Genomic DNA, 26,576 nt, shown 5'->3' on the forward strand with positions numbered 1-26,576 from the left:
TACATTAGGTGAACAAATCAGAATGGTCCCTGGTCCCACAGAGCTTGCAATATGTTGGAGGAGACAAATACTGAATAATAAATCATAATTGTGATAAGTGCTACAAATATATAGCAGCGCTTTAAAATGTAACAAGAGGACCTATCATTGGAGGGATTGCGGGGTGATATCCTGGAGGAGGTGATGTATAAGCTGAGGACTATAAGGATGAATAGTAATTAGCTGGGTGAAAAGTAAGGAAGTAGTATTTCATTCCATGGGAGGGAATGTTAAGGGGGACGTTTAAAAGTAAGAAGGATATTCTGTGTCATCAAGGATTTAAAAGGAATCAGTGTAACTATGGTATAGAAACTGAGGGACAGAAGAGAGGGCCTGATCATCTCAGGCCTTCTAGATGGTATCAAACATTGGGATCTTTATTATAATAATAATGAGCAACCCAAGTAAGTTTTTTTTTTTTACTTTTAGTAAAATACACGTAATATAAAAATGACCACTTTAACCATTTTAAAGTTCATTCAGTGGCATTAAATAGATTCATGGTGCAACCATTACCACTACCTCCAGAACCTTTCCATCATGCAGACTGAAACACTGTACCCACAAAATAATAAACTCTCATTCTTCCCTCTCTCAACAGTTGGAAAGCACCATTCTGCTTTGGCTCTATGAATCTGACTATTCTATTCTTATATGTGGACTCTTACAATACTTGTCCTTTTGTGTCCTTTTGTGTCACTTAGCATAATGTCTTCAAGGTCCATCCCTGTAATAGCTGCAAAAAGGGCTCCAAGCAGAGGAATGCTATCATCCTATCACTCTGAGATCAGATCACTCTGGCTGCTGTATGAATGAATGAAAGAGAAAAATGTGGATGAGGGGAAACCAGATGAGCAAGAGGACACTATCGTGGGTTATAGTGGAGCTGTATAGACGTGAATAGATTCAAAATATTTTCAGAAAGTAGAGTCAACAGAACTTGCTGACAGACTATATGCATAGGATAAGTGAAAAGGAGTGGTGTCCCCGGGCACTCTAGGATGGGGACCCTGAGAAATGTGGGGTGAGAGGGTAGCACAGTGTAATCAGGGATTCTTAGACATGCAGAGTCTGAGATGCCGGTCATGCATCCAAGAGGAGTTAAAAAGTAAAGTGTTAGATATAGAGGTCTAGAGCTTAGAAAAGAGATCTGGCCAAGTGACAGGAATTCAAAACTCATTAGCATATAGATGGCATTTGAGAACATGAGAGTGAGTAAGATCACCTCCGGTGAGAAGAGAGTACAGGGGAGGGAAAAAAAAAAAAAAAAAAAAAAAAAAAAACTTTGAGAAACTCCAATATTTAAAGGACAAGAACTGCTGTGTGAAAAAGAGACTTTTCCGCCTTTGAAAGAGAACTTTAGGAACATCGACCCAGCAGGAAGATTTAGATGCGTTTCTCCTATATGCCATCCGGCTTTCCATAAACTTCCATAAATGTTGAGGTTTCATTCAAAGGCAAGGGAGATGTGCTTCTTTTTTATCTTTCTTTTAAAAAAAAAAAATTCTTTGACGGCTCTGGTGGCATATAGAAGTTCTCGGGCCAAGGATCAGATCTGCACAATGGCAGTGATAATGCTGGATCCTTAACTGCTAGGCCATCAGGGAACTCCAAGATTTACTTCCTAAGTAAGTTTAGGAGCCTTCCTATAAACCAAATTATCCAGAATTTTGTTAGGTTTGATCCAGGTCAAGGAAAAAGCAGTTGGCGATTCTGTGAAAGGATGGAGTGATTTCTCTGCCTACATATACTAGCGTATGTATGCATGCAAGAATATGTATAAATGGGAGGTAGGTTAAACTTTGCTAGATAAATGTATAATGTTTGGTTAAATCCCATTTCCAAATACAGTGTTCATTAAAGCTGCTTTACCGTCACCCTTCACAAATCATTTGCATTCCAATGATAATGATTTAAAGAAATGTTTACCATAGGATATCAATCTTGGATGACTTAAGCAAATTGCAAATGGTATGCATATGGAATTTGTGATTAAAAAATATAATACATGTATAGAATTTACAGTGGAAACCCTGGATGGTGAAGTGGGTGATCTAGTGGCATTACCCATGTAACACGTATTGGTAATATGGCTCATACAGAAACTGATCATCAAAATGAAAAGTACTAAAAAGTAATTCACTAATCAGAGACAAAGCCATAGAAGGTACCTATATGGCATACAATAAAAACATGTATCACATTGCTGTTGAAAACAAAACATAACTCTCTATTTGTGTACTCTCACCTTCCTATCTGGTGGCATCTGTCAAGTGATGGTGGAACAATGTGTATTGAGGAATTTTGGAATGGTTTCCAGTTTAGACCTCAAATGATCTCTCAGATCTCTCTCCCAACCTACAAGTTCTACTAGGCCTATAAAATGGTCTCTCAGTTATGAGGATTCTGATGGAATGGGTAAGTTGTAGCTCATCTTCTACAATAATTTTCAAGTATTTGTAGCTGTCAAATAACTAATTGATGATTCCACATCCCCATACAAATTAATATTGGCTAACACTGCAAATGTCATTTTAGTTCCTTTGTTAAACCTAAATTATTGGTTCTTTGTGGCTATAGATTTAATTCATTATGTTAAATTTTGATCTATTTGTAATTTGCTGAAATGACTTGTTTCTACATATGTAAGCAATATGAAACCATTTAATATCTCTTCTGTTTGTATCCATAAGTTATTTGGGTGCTTAAAACTTTTATTTGAATAAAAGTTAATGGATATCTGAAGTCAGTGATTCCAAAATTAAGTTTGTTCAAAAATAATGATAGTTTTTGAACCCAGGTGTCAAATGGTTATTCATGAGACTCTATGTGAAAAAGATTGATATATGATAAATTGGACTTTTTCCTTAGAATTCATTGTTGGAATCTATTATAAGGAATATCAGTCTGAATTAATTTATATGAATATTTGGTATGCAAATATCAATAAGTTAAATGATAAAAGATAAGACTTTTAAAAATACAGGTTATGATGGAAGTTTTTTTAAAGTTTTATTGAAGTATAGTTGATTTACAATGTTCTGATAATTTCTGCTGTACAACAGTGATTCAGTTGTACATATATATACACATCCATTCTTTTTCTGATTATTTTCCCATAGCGATTATCACAGAATATTGGGAAGAGATCCCTGTGCTATATAGCAGGTCCCCATTGGCCAGTCATTGCATACCATGTACCATATACCACAGTGTGCATATGCCAATCCAACCCCCAGTCCATCTCTTCCCTCCCACCTATCCCCTTTGGTAACATAATTTTGTTTTCAAAGTCTGTGAGTCTGTTTCTGTTCTGCAAATAAGTTCATTTGTATCCTTTTGTAGATTCCATATATAAATGATGTCATATGATGTTTGTCTTTCTCTGTCTGACCTAACTGCACTTAGTGTGATAATCTCTAGGTCCATTCATGTTGCTGCAAAAGTGACATTGTTTCATTCTTTTTCAGGTCTGAGTTATATTCTATTGTATATATGTACCACATCTTCTTTGTCTATCCTCTGTTGATGGACATTTAGGTTGTGTCCATGTCTTGGCTATTATAAATAGTGCTTCAATGAACATTGGAGTGCATGTATCTTTGCAAGTTTTGGTTTTATCCAGAGAGATGCCCAGGAGTGGGATTGATGGACCATATGGTAGTTCTATTTTCATTTTTTTGAGGCACCTCCATACTGTTTTCATAGTGGTTATACCAATTTACATTCCCACCAATAGTGAGAGAGGGTTCCCTTTTCTTTGCACCCTCTCCAGCATTTATTCTTTGTAGATTTTTGATGGTGACCATTCTAACTGGTGTGAGGTGATACCTCACTGTAGTTTTGATCTGCATTTCTCTAATAATTAGCGATATTGAGCATCTTTTCATGTACTTTTTATGTTTTTTGTTTTGTTTTGTTTTTTGGCCATCTGTATGTCTTCTTTAGAGAAATATCTATTTAGATCTTTTCCCATTTTTTTTATTGAATTTCTTTTATATTGAGCTACATGAAGTATTAACAGTCTAAAGAAGAAAAACCACAGGATGATGCAGAAAAATTGTCTAACAAAATACTGCATCCTGATTAAAAAAACTTTCAGCAAACTAGGAATAGAAAGAAACTTCCCAAACCTAACAAAGGGCTTCTACAAAAACATCTTCAGCTAACACATGGTGAAGGCCTGAATACTTCAGTCCCTGAGACTGGGAGCAAGGTAAGGATATCTACTTTCATCATTCTCATTCAACATAATTATGGAAGTCTTTTAGCCAGTGTAATAAGGAAATAAAAAGGAAAAGGAACACACACACACACACACACACACACACACACACACACACACACGGGAAGAAATGAAACTGTCCCTATTTGCAGATGACATGTTTTTCTATGTAGAAAATCCCAAGAAATCTACAAACAAAAAACTCCTGGGGCTAATAAAGGAGTTAGCAAGAGTCTCAGGATATAAGACCAAGACACAAAAATCTATCATATTTTTATATACTAGAAATGTACAACTGGAAACTGAAATACTAAAAAACACATTTATAATAGCACATAAAATAAAATATTTAAATATAAAATAATATATAGGATTTGTATGCTAAAAACTATAAAATGCTCATAAATAAAAGAAAACCTAAATAAATGGAGACTTATACCATGTTCATGGATTGGAAGCATCAACATAATAAACATGTCAATTGCCCCCAAATGATCAACACAATAGCAATTGAAATCCCAGCCAGACTTTTTGCAGATATAAACATAATTTCCTTGGAAGGGGAAAGAAACTGGAATAGCTAAGATGATTTTGGAAAAGAACAATAAAATGGGAGGAATCACATTACCTGATTTTAAGACTTACTGTATATAAGGCTACAGTAATCATGGCAGTGTAATATTGGTTAGGGGAAAGACAGATCAATGGAGTAGAATCCAGTCCAGAAATAGACCCACACATCAGCTGATTTTCAACAAAGGCACAAAAGCAATTTATTGCAGAAAGGATAATATTTTCAGCAAAGGGTGATGGGATAATTGAGATATATATAGGGAAAAAAATGACCCTTAACCTAAACCTCACAGCACACACAAAAATTAAAACAGATCACAGATAAGTATGTACAAAATAAAACTATAAAGCTTTTAGAAGAAAACAGGAGAAAATCTTTGTGACCTAGGGTTAGGCAACAACTTCCTAGACTTGACACTAAATGCATGATCCATTAAAGAAAAAACTGATACACTGGACTTCATCAAAGTTAAATGCTTTTGCTCTCCATATGATACAATTAAGAGAATGAAAAGACAATCTGTAGGTCAGGAGAAAATGTTTGCAAATCACACATATGACAAACACTACATCCAGAATTTATAAAGAATCCCCAAAACTCAGCAGTAAGAAAACAACCCAATTTAACATGGGCAAAAGACTTAGAGATATTTCATTGAAGGCAATATATACAGATAGTAAAGAAATAGATCAAAAGTTGCTCAATGCCATCTGCCACTAGGGAAATGCAAATTAAAACCACTATGAGATAACACTGCACATCTATTGGAATGACTCAAATAAAAAAATACTGACAATACTAAGTGCTAATGAGGAGGCAGAGCAACTGGAACTCTCATATATTGTTGGTAGAAATGCAAACTGGTAGGGCCACTCCGGAAAACATTCTGGCAGTTTCTTAAAAAGTCAAACATACACTTAACATATAACCCAGCAAACTCACCTCCACATATTTACCCTAGAAAAATGAAATTATGTTCACCTAGGAACCCGTATCTGAATGTTCATAGCAGCTCTATCAATATTACCAAAAACTGGAAACAGCCTAGCAGAGGAATGAATAAACAAACTGGTATATCCTTCTGATGAAAGACTACTCAGGAATAAAAGGAATAAACTATTGATACACCAGGTTGGATGATTCTCAAAGGCATTATGCTGAGTGAAAAAATTCAGTCTCAATAGATTATATAATACCTGATCCCACTTACATGACGTTCTCAAAAAGAGAAAACCAAAGTAATGGAAAACAGATGAGTGACTGCCAGCGCTATGGAGCTGGGAGGAGAGGAGGATGTGACTTATAAGGGATAGTACAAGGGAGTTTTTTGGTGATAGAACTGCTCTGTATCCTGATTGTCATGGTGGTTAAATGAATCTATACATGTATTAAATTAATAGAAATATACAACCTCACCTCCCCCCACCAAAAAAAAGGTCAAATTTATAATAATTATTTTAATATGGAATTAAAACCTCACAGAAAAGGATTAGTTTTAAAGTAGAAACTCAAGAAATGGAATAGCTTATTCTGGATTAGGGAACAGGTTAAAGGTTTCACGAAGGCTTTTTAAAATTGTTTGTTAAACGCGTGGATTACTTGTTCACAGTCTATCTTCTCTGACAGACTATATACAATGAGAGCAGGAACCATGTCTAGGTTGTTCATCTCTGTATATGCAGTAAATAATTCAGTGCTCTGTATATATCAGGCACTCAATAAGTATCTGATTGACTCACTACCTATGATAGTAATAGGCAGAGATACAATATAGGAAATTCTGGGAAAAGTGAAAAACATGAGTAAATCCTAAAGTTTCCTTCCCTCTCACCCTCCTTTGAATCCCTAAAGTTCTAGTTCATCTCCCTGATTCTTCCAGCCACATTAATCTTTTCAACTTGTCCAAACTGGTTCCGGAAAGCATACTCCAATATTTTAGTGTACTATGTCTCCAGTATTTTAAAGCCTATGACTATTTGCTTTTTTTTCGTGCCATGTCCACAGCATGCAGAAGTTCCGGCGCCAGGCATTGAACTTACACAACAACAGTGACAATGCCAGGTCCTTAACCAAGGAACTCATTTTTTTCAATAGTTATTAAAATGTGCCTTTTTCTATTATTTAAATTTTAAAATACATTGTATTGCATGACTAAAAACAAATCGAGGCACTACTTGGCTTCAAACCATACTTCTTTTATTCTTTCAACCCTCCAAGAGAATTTTTATCACCCCCCAATTGGGCAAATCTTACTTTCTTCTTCTGTTCCCTACCCTACTTCACCACTACTTTATGCTTAATGATCAGTGTTTACTAATTTAAGACAATGTTATCCCTTAATAGGCTAATATGCAACTCATTTCCTCAGGTCTTTCTTCTCCTGAGGACAGAGGTCATGACTACTAACTTCTCTACTATAACTAATGCAACCTGTGGTAGAGATATTTGCTAACTGTACGACTTTCTATAACATTCACCAGTCTACTTGTCTTCTAAAATTGTTACTGCTGCTAAGAAAGAAACAGTTCTTTCAAAAAGCTAAATCCAAACAATTTTGCAAAAGATGCTTAGAAAAGGCACAGAGAAATACACTTTTTGGTAATGCTGCATGTTTCTATCTGTAACTGTCTGAAAGCTGCAGACTGGAACTATTGCCTTTATACTATATGTTGATAGTAGCCTCATGGTGATTGAACTTAAGCTCGTCTTGAATTTATGTTGGATGATCTTGTGTTAACTTGTAAAGGAAAGGGAGGCAGAGCAAGATGGCGGAGGAGTAAGAGGTCGCAAACACTTTCTCCCACAAACACATCAAAAAAACACATCGACATGCAAAGCCACTCGCACAGAACATCAACTGAATGCTGGCAGAAGAACTTAAACCTCCAATAAGGGCAAAAAAACTCTTGACATAAAAGGGTAGAACAAAAGAAAAAAAGAGAGAGAAAAGGAATCAGGATGGGACTAGCATTCCGGAGAGGGAGATTGAAGGAGAAAAGGAACCCACCTCCTGGGAAGCCACTTCACTGACGAAATATCAGCCCAGTTGGAGGGACCTTAAGGTCGCCGAGAAAAGCACAGCAGCTGGATGACAGCAAAGCAGAGTGAGAGTGGCACAGATCATCTGAACCAGCGGCCCGGACACCACTGCCTGAGATGCTTGGGTGGGGGCTGCACGCTGAGACTCAGGCTCCGGAGGTCAGTCCCAGGGAGAGGACTGGGGCTGGCATGAGGGACTAAGGAGCAGTGTGCCACGGGCTAAGGAGGGAGACACCATGGCAGAGGGAACCTGGGAGAATGTCCAGACCTGCAGGAGAGGCAAGGGGCCATTGCTGAGGAGGGGAGAGGAGGAGGAGCATAGGAAACGCCCTGCTCTGCAGCTGCACATGCCCTGCGCTTAGAGGGCGGGGCGGCTCTGCGGAGGCTACGGTCTGGTGGGTCTGGTAGGTGAGAAGCCTCTTGCTCATTTAGGGGAGATCAGACACTTCTGCAGGCTACCAGTGGCCAGACAACTATTATGTGGGCTAAGGGCATAATGGGGCTAAGAGCAACGTGGTGCCTCTTGCATGATCTACAGGTGGCAGGGACAGATGTGGCGGTCCTCTCAGAGGCCAGAGGGAGGCATGGCTTGCCACCACTGGGGGCCTGTGAGTGGGCTCCACCTGGGTACCCAGTCACCTCAGGGGTTGGCAAAAATGAAAAAAAGGGGGCACTGCAACCAAGCACCATACACTGTTGCTCTCATTCTCCTGGGAACACACCCACCCTGCAGCTGCCACTGCCAAATGCTCTGCGCAGCGGCCAGACACTTGGTCACTGTCCCTACAACTAGAAGCAGCTGCTGCAGCACCTCTTACATGGGCTAAGAGGGACAGGGTGCTTCTCTCGTGGTCTGCAGGCAGCAGGGGCAAACCACTGCAGTTATCCCTGATTCCAGAGGTGGGCGTGGCCCACTGCCACTGGAGATACCCGAACAAAAATCACTTGCAGCCCCATTCACCTAGAGGTGAAAGGAGGGCACCATCTTGTGGTGCTCTCGTACCCCTGGGAACACACCCGACCTGCTGCTGCCACTGCCAAATGTTCTGGGCAGTACCCACACGCCTGATCTCTGTCACTTCCCGGGATCCTGCAACCAGCAGCACCCTGTACAGCAACTCATATGTGGGATAAGTGAGAGGGGTTGCTTCATGCCTGGTCTACGGGTGGCTGGGGCAAACCACCATAGTTATCACTGACTCTAGAGATGGTCATGGCCTGCTCCCAATAGGAGTCCCTGAACAGGCACCACCTGCATTTCCAATCACTTCAGAGGAGGGCATTGCAATCAAACACAAGCTGTTGTTGCTCTCACTCCCCTGGGGACTCACACACCCTGCTGTTGCTACTGCCAAATGCTCTGGTCACCTTGAAGATCTGCCTAGAGCTCATTACCACTTCCCAGGGTCCTGCAACTAGAAGTAGCCTGTGCCACCTTCCTGCAGGTCCTTGCTGCTGTTGAGAGCCCAACAACCAGGCACTAACTTCTGGCCCTACCCATTGCCTCCTTCTCCCTGAAAACACACCAAGCAGCCTAGGAATAACAGCACACTCACACCAAAGAAAAAAATAGCAAATATTCAAACTCCCACTCCAAAAATAAATAGTAATCCCCCCAAAAAAATACAAAGGGTTATTCTTGCACAGAAGTAGCCTTAAAAGCCTACAGTTTGGCTTCCCCAAACTCACAGAAAAAGAAAAACAACCAAGCAAGATGAAGAAGCTCAGAAACCATTCCCAGTTAAAGCAACAGGAGAATTCGTCTAAAGCAGTCAACAATGAAACAGACCTCTGCAGTCTGACAGACATTGAGTTCAAAAGAGAGGTATTGAAAATACTGAAGGAATTAAGAGAGGATATGAACAGTAATGCAGATTCCTTTAGGAAGGAACTAGAAAATATGAGGAGTCAAGAAATACTAGAAAATTCATTTGCAGAGATACAAACTGAGCTAAAGGCAATAAAGAGCAGAATGAATAATGCAGAGGAATGAATTAGTGACATGGAAGATAAAATAATGGAAATCACCCAATCAGGATAGCAGACAGAAAACCAAATGAAAAAACATGAAAGAAATATGAGAGACCTATGGGATAATATAAAGTGGGCCAATCTACGCATAATAGGAATTCCAGCAGGAAAAGAAAAAGAAGAGGGGATTGAAAATATATTTGAAGAAATTATGGCTGAAAATGTTCCAAATCTAAAGGATACTGATATCAAGATACAGGAAGCACAGAGGGCCCCAAAAAAGTTGCACCCAAACAGGCCCACACCAAGAATAATAAACATAGCAAAAGTTAAAGAGAGGATTCTAAAGGCAGCAAGAGAAAAGCAAAGTATTAATTATAAGGGAACTCCCATAAGGGGTTCTGATTTCTCTACAGAAACACTACAGGCCAGAAGGGAGTGGCAAGATATATTTAAAGTGCTGAAAGGAAAAACTTGCAACCTAGAATACTCTATCCAGCAAGAATATCATTTAAAATAGAAGGGGAAATAAAGAATTTCTCCAACAAACAAAAGCTAAAAGAGTACAGCAATACTAAACCCATTCTAAAAGAAATACTGAAAGGGCTTTTCTAAATTAAAAAAAAAAAAAAAAGAGAGAGAGAGAGAAAAAGAGAAAAAGAAGAATTAGGATGGAGGAAACCACAATTGGAAAGCAGTCACTTAAATAAGCCAGTATACAGATCTAAACATGAAGACATTAAAAAAAAAAAAAAAAAAAGGAGTTCCCGTCATGGCACAGTGGTTAACGAATCTGACTAGGAACCATGAGGTCGCAGGTTCGGTCCCTGCCCTTGGTCAGTGGGTCAACGATCCGGCGTTGCCGTGAGCTGTGGTGTAGGTTTCAGATGTGGCTCGGATCCCGCGTTGCTGTGGCTCTGGTGTAGGCTGGCAGCTACAGCTCCGATTTGACCCCTAGCCTGGGAATCTCCATATGCTGCGGGTACGGCCCAAAGAAATAGCCAAAAAAAAAAAAAAAAAAAAAAAAAAAAAAAAAATCAAAATCATACAATGTGGGGAAGGAAAGTAAGAAAATATAGATTCTTTTTTTAATTTTAATGATGTGTTTGAGCCTATATGACTATCAGGCAAAAACAAGTAGATATAGGAAGGGCTTAATGTGCTTAAAAAACAGGGCAATCGCAAACCAAAACTGAACATTACATTCACAAAAACTGAAAAGTCCTTAAGCAAAAAATAAATGGAAACCATCCAACCCAAAAAAGAAAAGAAGAAAAGAGAAACATAGAATCAACTGGAAAACAAGGTTTAAAATGGCAATAAATACATATCTATCAATAATCACCTTAAATGTCAATGGACTGAATGCTCCAATCAAAAGACACAGAGTGGCAGATTGGATTAAAAAACCTTCAATCTGCTGTCTACAAGAAACTCAACTTAGAGCAAAGGACACATATAGATTGAAAGTGAGGGGATGGGAAAAGATATTTCATGCCAATGGACATGACAGGAAAGCAGGAGTTGCAGTACTCATATCAGACAAAATAGACTTTAAAATGAAGGCCATAAAGAAAGACAAAGAAGGACGCTAATGGTTAAAGGATCCATTGAAGAAGAGGATATTACAAACATCAATATATATGCCCCTAATATAGGAGCACCCAGATACCTCCAACAAATACTGACAGACATAAAAGGAGAAATTGATGGGAACACAATCATAGTAGGAGACTTTAACACCCCACTCACATCAATTGACAGATCCTCTAGACAGAAAATCAATAAGGCAACAGAGATTCCAAAGGACACAATAGAAAAGTTTAAACTTAACAGACATTTTCAGGACATTACATCCAAAAAAAATCAGAATATACATTCATCCCAAGTGCACATGGAACATTCTCAAGAATTGATCACATATTAGGGCACAAAGCTAACCTCAACAAATTTAAGAGTGTAGAAATTATTTCAGGTATCTTCTCTGACCACAATGGCATGAAACTAGAAATCAACCACAGGAAAAGAAATGAGAAAAAACTTACTACATGGAGATGAAACAACACGCTACTAAAAAAAAAAAAAAAAAAAAAAATGGGAATCAATGAGGAAATCAAGAAGGAAATTAAAAATACCTCGAGACAAATGATAATGAAGACACAACCACTCAAAATCTATGGGATGCCACAAAAGCAGTGCTCAGAGGGAAATTCACAGCAATACAGGCCTTCCTCAAAAAAGAAGAAAAATCTCAAATTGACAACTTAACCCATCAACTAAGTGAATCAGAAAAAGAGGGAGTTCCCGTCGTGGCACAGTGGTTAACGAATCCGACTAGGAACCATGAGGTTGCAGGTTCAATCCCTGCCCTTGCTCAGTGGGTTAATGATCCGGCATTGCCGTGAGCTGTGGTGTAGGTTGCAGACACGGCTCGGATCCCATATTGCTGTGGCTCTGGCGTAGGCTGGCAGCTACAGCTCCGATTCGACCCCTAGCCTGGGAACCTCCACATGCCATGGGAACAGCCCAAGAAATGGCAAAAAGACAAAAAAAAAAAAAAAAGAGAGAGAAAGAAAAAGAAAAAGAAAAACAAAACAAAACAAAACCTAAAGTCAGCAGAAGAAAGGAAATCATAAAGATCAAAGAAGAAATCAATAAAATAGAGATTAAAAAAACAATTGATGAAATCAATAAAACCAAGAGCTGGTTCTTTGAAAAGGTAAACAAAATTGACAAACCTCTGGCTAGATTCACCAAGAAGAGGAGAGAAGAAACCCGAATAAACAAAATAAGAAATGAAAAAGGAGAAATCGCAACTGATACTATAGAAATACCAAAAAACCATGAGAAAATACTATGAACAATTATATGCTAACATATTCAACAACCTAGAAGAAATGGACAACTTTCTAGAGACTTACATTCTGCCAAAACTGAATCAAGAAGAAACAGATCAACTGAACAGACGGATCACTAGAAATGAAATGGAATATGTCATAAAAACACTCCCTACAAATAAAAGTCCAGGACCAGATGGCTTCACAGGTGAATTCTACCAAACATACAAGAGGAACTTATACCCATCCTCCTTAAATCTTTTCAAAAGGTTGAAGAAGAAGGAACACTCCCAAAGACATTCTATGATGCCACCATCACCCTAATTCCAAAACCAGACAAAGATACCACCAAAAAATGAAAACTATAGGCTAATATCTTTGATGAATATAGATGCAAAAATTCTCAACAAAATTTTAGCCATCTGAATCCAACGACATAAAAAAGATCATACACCATGACCAGGTGGGATCCATCCCAGGTGCACAAGGATGGTTCAACATATGCAAATCAATCAACGTCATACATCATATTAACAAAAGAAAAGTCAAAAACCACACGATCATCTCAATAGATGCAGAAAAAGCATTTGACAAAGTACAACATCCATACATGATCAAAACTCTTACCAAAGTGGGTATAGACGGAACATACCTTAACATAATTAAAGCCATTTATGACAAACCCATAGCAAATATAATGCTCAATGGAAAAAAGCTGAAAGCCTTCCCACTAAAATCTGGAACAAGACAAGGATGCTCACTCTCACCACTGTTATTCAATATAGTACTTAAGTCCTAGCCACAGCAATCAGACAAACAAAAGAAATAAAAGACATCCAAATAGGAAGAGAAGAGGTAAACCTGTCACTGTATCCAGATGACATGATACCACATATAGAAAACCCTAAGGACTCAACCCAAAAACTACTTGAACTGATCAACAAATTCAGCAAAGTAGCAGGATATAAGATTAACATTCAGAAATCAATTGCATTTCTGTACACTAACAATGAAATATTAGAAAAGGAATACAAAAATACAATACCTTTTAAAATTATACCCCAAAAAATCAAATACCTGGGAATTCACATGACCAAGGAGGTAAAGGACTTATATGATGAGAACTATAAAATATTCATCAAGGAAATTAAAGAAGATGTAAAGAACTGGAAAGATATTCCATACTCCTGGGTTGGAAAAATTAATACTGTAAAAATTAATATTGTAAACCCAAAGCAATCTACAGATTCAATGCAATCCCCATCAAATTACCCATGACATTTTTCACAGAACTACAACAAACAATCCAAAAATTTATATGGAACCACAAAAGACCCAGAATTGCCAAAGCAATTCTGAGGAACAAAAACCAAGCAGGAGGCATAACTCTCCCAGACTTCAGGCAATATTACAAAGCCATAATCATCAAAACAGTGTGGTACTGGTACCAAAACAGACATACAGACCAATGGAACAGAACAGAGAACCCAGAAATAAACCCAGACACCTATGGTCAATTCATCTTTGACAAAGGAGGCAAGAACATAAAATGGAAAAAAGACAGTTTTTTTTCCAGCAAATATTACTGGGAAACCTGGACAGCTGCATGCAAAGCAATGAAACTAGAGCACACCCTCACACCACGCATGAAAAAAAAACTCAAAATGGCTTAAAGACTTAAATATGACACAAGACACCATCAAACTCCTGGAAAGAACATAGGCAAAACATTCTCTGACATCAACCTCATGAATATTTTCTCAGGTCAGTCTCCCAAAGCAACAGAAATAAAAGCAAAAATAAACCAATGGGACCTAATCGAACTGACAAGCTTGTATACAGCAAAGGAAACCAAAAAACAAAAAGACAACTGACAGAATGGGAGAAAATAGTTTCAAATGATGCAACGGACAAGGGCTTAATCTCTAGAATATACAAGCAACTTATACAACGCAACAGCAAAAAAGCCAACAACCCAATGGAAAAATGGGCAAAAAACCTGAATAGACGTCTCTCCAAGGAAGATATACAGATGGCCAACAAGCACATGAAAAAATGCTCAACATCCCTGATTATTAGAGAAATGCGAATCAAAACTACCACGAGATACCATCTCACACCAGTGAGAATGGCCATCATTAATAAGTCCACAAATAACAAATGCTGGAGGGGGTATGGAGAAAAGGGAACCCTCCTGCACTGTTGGTAGGAATGTAAGCTGGTAAAACCACTATGGAGATACCTTAGAAATCCATACATAGAACCACGATATGACCCAGCAATCCCACTCTTGGGCATATATTCGGACAAAACTTTCCTTAAAAAAGACACATGCACCTGCATGTTCACTGCAGCACTATTCACAATAGCCAAGACATGCAAACAACCCAAATGTCCATCAACAGACAACTGGATTAGGAAGATGTGATATATATACACAATGGAATACTACTCAGCCAGAAAAAAGAATGAAATAATGCCATTTGCAGCAACATGGATGGAACTAGACTCTCTCATACTGAGTGAAGTAAGCCAGAAAGAGAAAGACAAATACCATATGATATCACTAGTATCTGGAATCTAATATACAGCACAAATGAACCTTTCAAAAGAAAAGAAAATCATGGACTTAGGGAACAGACTTGTGGTTGCCAAGGGGAAAGGGAGGGAGTGGGGTGGATTGGGAGCTTGGAGTTAATAGATGCAAACTATTGCCTTTGGGATGGATTAGCAATGAGATCCTGCTGTGTAGCACTGGCAACTATGTCTAGTCACTTATGATGGAGCATGATAATGTGTGAAAATAGAATGTGTACCTGTATGTGTAACTGGGTCACCATGCTGTACAGTAGAAAAAAAAATTATATTGAGGAAATAACAATTAAAATAAGTAAATAAATATAAAACAGAGCATTTTCCATACTCTCTAAAAAAGCTGTAACGGAAAGAATAAAGTTAAGAATATATATAAAATGTTGGATACTTACCAATTATGTCTAAAAATATTGGTTTTAACTTGGAGGGAATGGAACCATACTTCTTAACTCCTTTATTACATGTAGGGGTTAACATTCATATGTTTTTAGAAAGGTATTATATAAAAAATAGAGTGCCTATTCTTAAAATACAAATCAACTGTGGTCAAATATCACAAATATAAGCAATTTGTGAATTATTCATAAGACTGGAGAATGCCTACTCTTCATCTTTCTTAGAAAACAACTAGCCATAGCTAATAAGTATAGATATTTCAAAGCAACAAAAATTCTTTACCCCTTAGACTTTCAGGAACCATTCCTTGTCCCCGGTCCTTACATTGTGTCTCCACATGAATCTCATCTACTTTCCTTAAATTAATTCTATTATTTGCCTTATGTTTCCTCAAATCACTATGAAGTTCTAATTTTTTCCAGAAAGCAAGCGAGGCTGAGTAGCAAATACAGGCTTTATAATCCTATGTAAGCTTGCAGGGCTATCTCTATATGCCCTTATATTATAACTTCATGAGGAAGTCAAAGCCAGTAACTTTGAAAGGGCTGAAGATTTAGGACCTACTTTACAATAAGAAATAATTTTTATATATTCTCTATTAAGAATGGGTGTATATGCCTGTGCATGGATGTATCCACAATATACATTATGTTTCCCCAAAGCAGTCCTAGAAGTCATAAAGGACTTAACTCATTGTTGAGAAACATTATCGGTCAGTTTCTGCCTCTCTCTGGCAAAGGCATGTGCTAATGAATAATGAAATAATATGCACACCCTCTGGTGGTCAAAACTGGAAGTACATTTCCATTTTCCTGGATTATATCCAAAATATGATTAGTGTGGTGTATTAAGTTTCTGCTTCATATTTGATACACCAAAAATAGATCTAAAAGAAGGCCACAGGCTTTAAAAAAATGGCAGGTCTACAACATCTAATGGAAAATCAACAAGATTATTAAATATAGTAATTTAAGAATTACATATGTCAGTATTTGATACTTAACACTAATTTGGTTTTAAAATATTGGAACTGTAGAATTTTATAGTGGGAAGGAATTATAGTTATCTTTTAATCTATCCCCTTCCCATTTAAAACTGCATATTAGATAATGAAATAATTAACATTGCATTTTTAGTTGTTTGTTAGTGACATGAAAAACACAATCTGCATAAATGGAATTGAATAGTAATGAGACCTTTCCTTGTGTTTCTTTCATATATTTCTGTTTTTAATTTACAAATATCCCAAGAGCTAGGAAAAAATTATACTGCATGTAAGTTTCAATTTTCTGCCCACTTTATGCAACTATGCAATAAATATTTATTGCACATCTACCATGATTTCTTTGGTGTGTGCTGAAATTGTAACTATTCCTGCTTTCAGTCTAGCAAAGGGCACAGATAAACAGTAATTCCAGTAGAGTATGATGAATGTGACCATAAAGAGTGAGCACAAAGTAATAGGGCCATCAAAGTAGTCTTGATGGGGGAGTAATCAGGAAAGGTTTCTTGGGAACAGTGACCTATTTGGTGAGACCTGAAGGAACAAGAGGGCAAAGGGAAGAATTATTCTATGGGCAAGAAGAAACTGTTATATCCAAAGGGCCTGAGGGGAGAGAGAATGTGGAAACTGGAAGAAGCTACAGAAATATGGTTGGAAAGAAGTCTGAAAAGGAATGATCCCTGGTGGCCTATTGGTTAAGAAGTTGGCATTGTCACGGCTGTGGCTTAGGTTTGATCCCTGGTCTGGAACCTTCCACATGCTGTGGGCACAGCCAAAAAAAAAAAAAAAAAAAAAAAAAAAATTAAAATTAAAAAATGTTTTTTAAAAAAGGAATGGTCAGAGGTTGGAAAGAATGAATGAGAGTCAAGAAAGTGGGTATAGCAAATGAGGACAATTCTTTCAAGTCTTTTTTCAATATGATGGGAGGACAGAAATAATGATAAAAAAGAGATGGGGAGTGGGAAGTTTCTTAAAGATGAAAAGTCTAGAACATGCATAAGTAATAATAGAAAAAGATCAATCTTGAGAGATTGTAGATAAAATTTATTCATGGGGAGCTTTAATGCAGATATTAAGGAGACAGGCAGGGATGGGACCTGAAGTACAGGAGAGATTCGGGGCATTTAGCTGTTTTTAGGTTAAATCCTTGTACTTTTTAAATTAACATGCAAAGTTACCTTTGAAAATAACACAATCTGCACAAAACTGTCCTGAAAAAGGGTAGCATATCTTGAATTTAAAGAAAACATTCTTATATGTTAGTCAACAGTATTTTAGTTAAATTAATCACAATATTACCTATGAATTTGGTATTTCAGGATTTGAACTAAATTTTTCTGGAAATTCTAGTACCACAGTATTGCAGTAATCCTTTAAAAAAAATCCTTTACTTAAAGGTCTAAAAATGGAACCCACTTTATATTCATTAACTAGTTGGATTTTCATTCCTTGGAAAGAAAGCTTAAGTTAAAACAAAGTATCTTTCCTTTCTACTGAGTAATTAGAAATGGAATATAGGATAGTTTTTTTCCCTTCTAACAAGTGAGTAAAGGCTTGGTATGTCTAAGTGGTAGGAATGGTGGAAGAAAAGGCTTAAGTGCTCACTGTTCTTTCTTGAGGCTCCAGGTTCCGATGATATCACTTGATGCCACCTATCATCCAATTACATCCTTTTTACAGCTTGCGGCAAAGTCAGCAACTTTATTATATGCTTTTGGTAACATAGTCAGATAATTTGTTTCCTGCAACTCAACACTTTGTGAAATAGAATATAAGGCCACATTTATTTGACTTATAAAGCATTTGGCAATTGATAGAATGCTTTCACATTCCATTACTTTTTAAGATATTACCTGAAAATCCAAACTGCTGGATAATGACAGCCCATTTTACAGACATCTAATCAAGGGCCAGAAAGCCAAGTGACATTTAAACTATGTGCCAGCCATGTACTGGGTAAAATAATATACTGCTATTCTGGCATTCATATTTCAAAAGCTGACATTTACTAGCCAAGTATTTTATTACCGATACAGTTACACAGTTCTTAATCGCTTAATATAGTTTTTCACGCGCTGTACTATTTCATTAAATGCCGTTTAGATTTAACTTCTATTATTTCAAAATATATTTAATTATAAATAAACCACAAGAGAAGTTCCTGTCATGGCTCAGTGGTAACGAACCTGACTAGTATCCATGAGGACACAGGTTCGATCCCTGGCCTTGCTCAGTAGGTTAAGGATCCTGCATTGCTGTGAGCTGTGGTGTAGGTCACAAACATAGTTCGGATCTGGTGTTCCTGTGACTATGGCGTAGGCCAGCAGCTACAGCTCTGATTTAATCCCTAGCCTGGGAAATTCCAAATGCCATGGGTGAAGCCTGAAAAAGACAAAAAAAATTTAATCCACAAGTAAATCCACTAAAAAATTACTTCCAGAACAAAATATTCCTACTGTCGTGATTAGATTTGGGCTCTTTCAACACAAAAATGAACTTCTCCAAATTTTGTTTTAACTATATTTTCCCACTGGAAAACTAAATACAGCATGTAATTAAATGTATGTTTCTGCATTCACATTTCCTTTTTTCCTTTTAATGATTTTTAGTGTGTCACAAGTCTGACAGCCACAAATTTGGCTGTACATTGATAACATAGCTGAATACAGTATTTGAAATAAGTTATACAGTGTGGCAAGTTTTAAAATGTCGGCTCTGGAGTTCCCCTCGTGGCTCAGCAGAAACAAATCTGACTAGTATCCATGAGGACGCAGGTTTGATCCCTGGCCTCACTCAGTGGGTTAAGGATTCAGCATTGCTGTTAGCTGTGGCGTAGGTCACAGATCCTGCTCGGATCTGGCATTGTTGTGACTGTGGCATAGGCCAGCAGCTACAACTCTGATTCGATCCCTAGCCTGTGAACCTCCATATGACCGTGAGCGCCCTTAAAAAGACAAAAAAAACTCTGAGTGATGGTGCACTTCCTATGCATTTGCATCTGTACCTCTAAATTGCACAACTCAATCTGTGCTTATCCTCACTGGGTTAAGGTGTATGCCTCAGCTCAGGACAACAGCTGCAGTGCCTTTTGCAAACCTAGATTTTCAAGATCAACAGTTCTGAACTCAGGCATTCCATGCAGCATGTTGGCAACACTGGGTTTTGCTTTGGTTTGGGTAAAAATTCAATTACCGATTCCTGCTTTATGAACCACCCAATCCCCAGGGCTTGGGCTACCATAAGGGGTATTTGAGACCATCAGGTAGTTTTTGCACATGTTTCCTTGGGTGGGTGTTGGGGGAGCAGCTAGAACTGCAGTTTTCCAACATGCTCTCAGTGATAAGAGTTGGAACCAAGATGGAATTTGTAGTAACTCTTTTTCATCAAAGATGTTACACAGTCCAAGCAACAACCTGAGTGCCTTTAGTTGCCTACTTCTTCAAGTAGTCTGGGGATATAAAATCCTTCTGCATAAGGAAAGCTGAAATTCCACAAGATACCTTAAGATATTATGTATCCTTCAAGTAAATAACACACCCATTACCACAAACATGAATTTTGTCCAGAGAGTATCACAGTCTCATCTCCTATATGGCTAAGGCTCCAAGGTCTGTGAGTTAACGCCATTACTACAATGTAATCTGTTTGTTTCATCTTACAGATAACTTCTGGGAAGAAACAGCAAATAATGCTATTACTGTATAGTTGAGGAAACTCTGTACACATTTAGAACATCAGTAGCCATATCTGCAAGGCCTTTGAAATCAAAGGAGATTGTGAAGTTATGGTTCAGGCACTAGGTCCAAGCTTCCCTCAGGGTACTGATCTTCTCATTAGGGAAATTATTCCTGAATCCATAATCTGCTGCTTTTAAGCTTTCTAATTTGTTCAAATGTCAAGTCACACGTCAACCAGTCCCACTGGTTGTTGTATTGATTCGTGCTATCATGCACTAAGACAGGAATCTCCTAAGTAAATGCTTGGAGCCTTAGCCATATAGGAGATGAGACTGTGTCCAACTGTTCCCAGACACGCTGTGACAGGCAATGCCAGAAACTCAGTCCTGGAACTTGAGCAACGGCAGAGCCCAGCGAGAAGGCACATGCTCAAGGCTGAAGAGGTACAGCAGGGGATAAAGGCTGCCAATGAAGAGGCAAGCACTGAAGGGCCTGTATGTTACCAGCTGCAGCAGCAGCAGCAGCAACAGGGAAGAGAAGGGGCCTCAGAGGTCCCCTGGTCCTCTCACTACACCAGTGAGGACAGGAGTCCTGGATCTGTTGGGCTCCCTGGAAGCACAGGGATAAGTAAAAGTCACTCACAGCAGCAAGCCATTTGCATTTTATTTCAGGGTTTCTTTGATGAATAAATGAAAAGTGTATACGATTGTATAAAACTCACTGAGTATTACTTTTTAAAAACTTACCTCTAGGGAGTTCCCATTGTGGCTCATTGGTAATGAATCTGACTAGTGGCCATAAGGATGCAGGTTCGATCCCTGGCCTCACTCAGTGGTTTAAGGATCTGACATTGCCCTGAGCTGTGGTGTAGGTTGCAGACACAGCTCAGATCTGGTGTTGCTGTGGCTGTGGTGTAGGCTGGCAGTGACAGCTCCAATTTGACACCTAGCCTGGGAACTTCCAAGAGTTGGGGCCCTAAAAAGATGAAAAAAAAAGCTTACCTGTAATTTTATTTCAACTTACTAGTCATAAATGAAATGTGCCCAGATTTCCTAGTAAGTCAATAAGAAAGCCACACATTAAAAATTTCTATTTTGGAGTTCCCGTCGTGGCGCAGTGGTTAACGAATCCGACTAGGAACCATGAGGTTGCGGGTTCGATCCCTGCCCTTGCTCAGTGGGTTAACGATCCGGCGTTGCCGTGAGCTGTGGTGTAGGTCGCAGACGCGGCTCGGATCGCGCGTTGCTGTGGCTCTGGTGTAGGCCGGTGGCTACAGCTCCGATTGGACCCCTAGCCTGGGAATCTCCATATGCCGCGGGAGCGGCCCAAGACCAAGAAATAGCAAAAAGACCAAAAAAAAAAAAAAAAAAAAAAAAAAAAAAATTTCTATTTTAATAATAAAGTATATAATATGGACATGAAATGTAAATACATGCAAATTAAATAGACTTATTTATATACATCAGTTAAATTGATTAGCATTTAGTTGATCAAAAAGGAAAAGACTAAACTTGAAATAATTCTTCTTGGTTTGATAGTCTAAAGCAAAATTATTTCCTAAAAATAGTGTTTACAATATAAGGGAATACACACAATAATATATCCATTCTTGTCGTTCATTCAGAGGCATTACGTGTTGACAAACCTGCATATAAAGATAGAAAGCTTTTACTTTCTTTTATATACCATAATTTTTGGGTAATTTTTCAATAGGACAACATTTCTAGACTCTATGTGAAAAGTGTCTCTGTGCAGATAAAATTCTTTAATATTTGTCCTTAATAGGTAACTGCAATCTATGGTCTGATGTCTAATAGGATAATCCAGTCTAAATTCTACTGTAATATAGTAGTTGATAGTTGGAATTTGGGAATGTGGGTAGAGGGGTAGTGGAAAGGGAAGTAGACAGCTAACACCAGAACCTCAGCTATTCCTAGCTCTTGACTTGGTTATCTAAAAGTTAGAAGCATTTTCTCTTTTAGGTTATCTTAGAAAATCATCATGGAGATAAAAATATTTTGAATTATCAAAACTCCTATTACTACTAACACTACTTTATGTTTCTATATAATATTCAAAAGTGCTTTCACATATATCAGTTTATTTTTATGTTTACATTAACTTTGTGAAGTATCTAAAATTGGTGATGATTTTACACTTAAAGAGACGGAACAGAGAGGTTAAGTGAACATCCCATAATCACGGAACCAAACAGGAATGGATTAGAAGCAGTCTCCTATCTCTTGGTACAGTAGGGTACTAATACAAATATCATACTTGAAATAATTTTTGACTCTTTCATATTTATACATTTATTCACAGCATTAATAGTAATTATTTCAAATTGATAAAAGGCTTTAATTAGAAAACAAGGAATTACCATTGTAGATTTTGGTGCCACTTCTACTGCAAATATGTCGAGTCCTCTGTTGTTTATGCAGTTTTTACTCAGCTCATTGTTGATGTGAATAATCACTTTATTATCTGACTATAAGAAAAGATTTTGTAAGTTGCTTCACTAAATATACACACACAAAATGATAACCACAAAACATTTTGCAAGTCTTGGGATCGAGGTATTCACCGGGTTCTACAGAAACACAGGAACACTAACTCGGGTTGGGCTATCAAGGAGGCCCTTATGGAGGAAGGGATACAGATAAGAGATAGTGGATAACAAATAGCCTCTAGGATGGAGAGCAAACAAGTGAAAGCAGAATGGAGCTGATAAAAGAGAGAAATGCACTCCCCTGCTAAAGGAACCGCAATCATGCCCTAACAACTAGGGAAGAGAATATAACATTAGACTACTTGAAGTCCTCTTTCAGCGCTTCTACGACTCAGCTGTGTGAACTTTTGCAAGTTATTTAACATCCTTGTGCTTAGTTTCCTTGCACGTGAAGTGGGGTTAGTACTTACCTCATTGTGCTGTTGTGAGAAGCAAATGTGTTTAAGTACCTGGCCCACGGTAAACTCTAAAATATTATTACTTCATGTTGGTGAAGGGAAAGTTAATTTTCCTTGATGGAAAAGAAGGAGGTGGAGGGTTGAGAAATGAAGATAATAGCAGAGCGGAGGAACTGGGATAAGGTAGTGACTCTCTTCCACCCTTTCAATCCTAATAAAACATGAAGGGTACATATACACACAAAACCAAAAACGAACAAAAAAACAGAGGGCAGAAACGGAAACATGCTGGATCTTAGGAATCCCTCCCCACAGCATTATCATCCATTTGAAGACTGCAATCTACTAGCTGGGTACCCTTTTTTATTTCCTCAAGACTAAACGCCTCTATCTTGTTTTCAAGATAACTTATGTAATCTGGACCCATGCAGTTTATGTAATTTACTGTCCAAATGCTCCTTCAAATAAAGCTCTGTTCCTGCAAAGGAGATACTCTCACTCTTTCATCTATAGTTCATGTTAACTCTCACTCACATTTCCCCTACGTCTAAATGCAGTGTCTCTGCATATCTAAATCCCAGTTATCTTTCCAATCCTATGCCACATGCTCAAATCCCTCATCACAGTTCTCTTCCTCCTAATCATAAACCTTTCTCCAACTTCTATAGGTCAAACTAACATCAACCACGAGAGATACGAATACAGTAATACTCCTATTGTACATACGAACAGTACTATATGATTTAATATTGAACTATTCTCTCTGATCTCTTTCAAGGGTATGAATTTTGTCTTTAAAACTGGCAGAGGCTATAAAACTCCTTGAAAGCAGAGACCATGTTATACTTCCTGGTGGCCCCTACTGTGACTCAGAGAGTTAGTTACATAATATATACTCAAGATGACTCAATACTCAGCCAAATCTTAAGCACTTGAAGAAATTTATGGCAGGCATAAAAACAGTGCAAATCTCAATCCAGGAACTAAAAGAAATATACCAATACTTCTAAAAACCTAGTCATCTTGAGTAAGATTTTATGAAAATTTATAATTTCTGAAAAGCTAGGTATCTCTGACTTTAATAATTTATGTATGTATTCTCTTGACCTGCAATATCAATAGTAGCAGAGAAGACAGCTAAAACTAGAAATAATTGGCTTGATAAAAGCAGGTCCTGGACAATAGAATATATTTAATTAGATAAAGTGATGATAATTTGTAGTTTTTTTGATATTGCAAAATCTGTGTAAGAAGCTGGGCTAAGTTTTTTTCTTTACCTTTTTATACTTCTTTAAAATATGATGTCTATTGTTTAAAATACTATGTATGCATGTGATAACAAAATAAAATACCTTATACACAGATTATGCTCTATCTTCAATAGATCTCCAAATATTTAATTGTCGACAATATTTTAAGAAAATTACAAAGAAACAAAACCCACAAATATCTCAAAAATAAATAAATATTATATACTTTGAAAATACATAAAAATCACCATGCCTAGTTGGAGTTATAAACCTGACAATAAAAAAGAATAAATTGCATATTATAAATATTATTAATGTAATGGCATATTTAATTACTATGCAAGAATAGGATAAGAAAGAAGATGGAACAAATCAGTAAATATTACGACTATGAACCAGCTCATAACTGATACCTTATTTTCAATAACTGATGTTATCCAGGTGTCACGCTTGTAAGTGTGCACAATTACATTTTCGTAGCCATCCATTACTTTGGCATCGCCTTTGTTAACAACAGATTTACAAATGGCCTTCTCAAGTTGCCCACTGCATGCCTCCATATGGACAACTTTAATTCTTGGCTTGCATTTGTCTGCATAGATATTTATGACAAATGGGCACGCCTGAAATGAAACAAAAAGCAAATCTTGTTTTAGCCTTTTGACAGAATTTAAAATAAATTACTTATTATTAATATGTTTATCATATGACTTAAGAGGACATACTATACTTTCTAGCTTGCCCTTCTGATACTTTTAGAGGAAAATTTTAGTACTATGAATTGAGTAATAAAAAACATCAAGTTCTGATTTTTTGGTAGCTTGTTAACTGATAATATTCAGAGAAAAGGAAAGAAAATTGCTTTTAGCCAACTCTACATTTGGTTTAAAGCTAATGCATTAATACAGAGCACCAAAAAGAACTAAGTGTAGAAATTTTAATTCACAGTTTAAAGTTAGTGTAAAGTTAGTATAAAACACCTTTAAAAACTGAGATCTAAAGAAATTTTCTGAATTTGGAAATAGATTTTTCTAAGGTCTACTCTTTAGTCTTACCATATGTAAGTTTTAAAATACATAATGACTCCAACTTTTGGCAATAATAAAAACATCTTTTGAAGACACAGTAGAATGAAAAATCATTGGACTAGAAAGCAAAAGATCTGAGTTTGTGGTTGGGTTTTACCATTTACTAGCTACATGATCTGGGGAAGTCATTTAACTTCTGTGAGGCTTAGTTTCTTCATTGAGAAAGTGGGGAGAAACAGTATATATTCTGCCAAGAGTTGTTGGAAATATCTAATAGGTTATATGTGTCAAAATATTTTACAACAGAATTCTAAAAGAAAGATTATAATAAAATGATTGTGGCATTTAAAAGGTTTATTTATTTTTTCAGTACTAAATAGATTCTGGTATTATTTTGCCATTTTTCAAGTCCTGGTTATCTGTTTTATTCGACCAAAGAGTATAAACATCTTTAAAACGTCTTGGTTGGAATTCCCATCATGGCTTAGTGGTTAACGAATCTGACTAGGAACCATGAGGTTGTAGGTTCAGTCCCCGGTCTCGCTTGGTGTGTTAAGGATCTGGCATTGCTGTGGCTCTGGTGTAGGCTGGTGGCTACAGCTCTGATTGGACCCCTAGCCTGGGAACCTCCACATGCCGTGGGTGCGGCCCTAGAAAAGACAGAAAGACAAAAAAAAAGGTCTTGGTTAAAGGTGTATTCTCTAAAATTTTTAAATAAAAGCTTCCATACTCTAAAAAAAAAGTGCTCATTAACTAAATTACTTTTTTCCATTCTTGGGCTTGATGTTGTATTTACTTATCCTTTTTATCCTACTAAGTTAATACAAAAAACACATAATAAGGGAGAAAACTATTCATTGTAAATTGTTAATTATAAAAATATGAACACTATATAATAAGTAAGAAAGGGAAGACTAGAATAATAAAACCTAGATTAGGGCATGCTACTTAAATTTTGCACAAAATGCGTCTCTAGCTACCTATTAGCCAAGATAGAATGTATTGCATAGCTCTCAAAATCTAGAAAAATGAAAT

At 37.3% G+C, this 26,576-nt stretch overlaps 1 protein-coding gene and 1 pseudogene across 14 annotated transcripts in view; both read right to left on the reverse strand.

Moving 5' to 3' along the window:
* Positions 1-26,576, reverse strand: part of EFCAB7 (EF-hand calcium binding domain 7) — an 84,574-nt gene that overhangs the window by 4,561 nt on the left and 53,437 nt on the right. For 10 of the 13 annotated variants that reach the window (XR_014808083.1, XR_014808087.1, XR_014808085.1 and 7 more), the window contains 3 exons: positions 24,927-25,136; positions 22,737-22,844; positions 21,735-22,001 (listed from right to left, as the gene is read on the reverse strand). Coding sequence is in view for 8 of the 13 variants with exons in the window: in XM_084964841.1 (XP_084820967.1) it covers positions 21,927-22,001; positions 22,737-22,844; positions 24,927-25,136 (393 nt within the window). In the remaining 5 variants the exon portion in view is untranslated. Of the gene's footprint in view, positions 1-21,734; positions 22,002-22,736; positions 22,845-24,926; positions 25,137-26,576 lie in introns of those variants that run through there. The other 3 variants (XM_084964842.1, XM_084964838.1, XM_084964837.1) reach the window with 1 other exon arrangement.
* LOC100739716 (glycerophosphodiester phosphodiesterase 1 pseudogene) lies at positions 18,361-20,783 on the reverse strand (annotated as a pseudogene). The gene is made up of 2 exons (XR_014805200.1): positions 20,700-20,783; positions 18,361-20,644 (listed from the first exon to the last, which is right to left on the reverse strand). The product of XR_014805200.1 is annotated as a glycerophosphodiester phosphodiesterase 1 pseudogene (transcript).

This window comes from Sus scrofa, chromosome 6 (genome assembly GCF_054392235.1).
Source record: "Sus scrofa isolate SSC_HxYL_T2T_F1_AM1 chromosome 6, Sscrofa_HxYL_maternal_Yorkshire_Landrace_v2.0, whole genome shotgun sequence".
NCBI lineage: Eukaryota > Metazoa > Chordata > Mammalia > Artiodactyla > Suidae > Sus > Sus scrofa.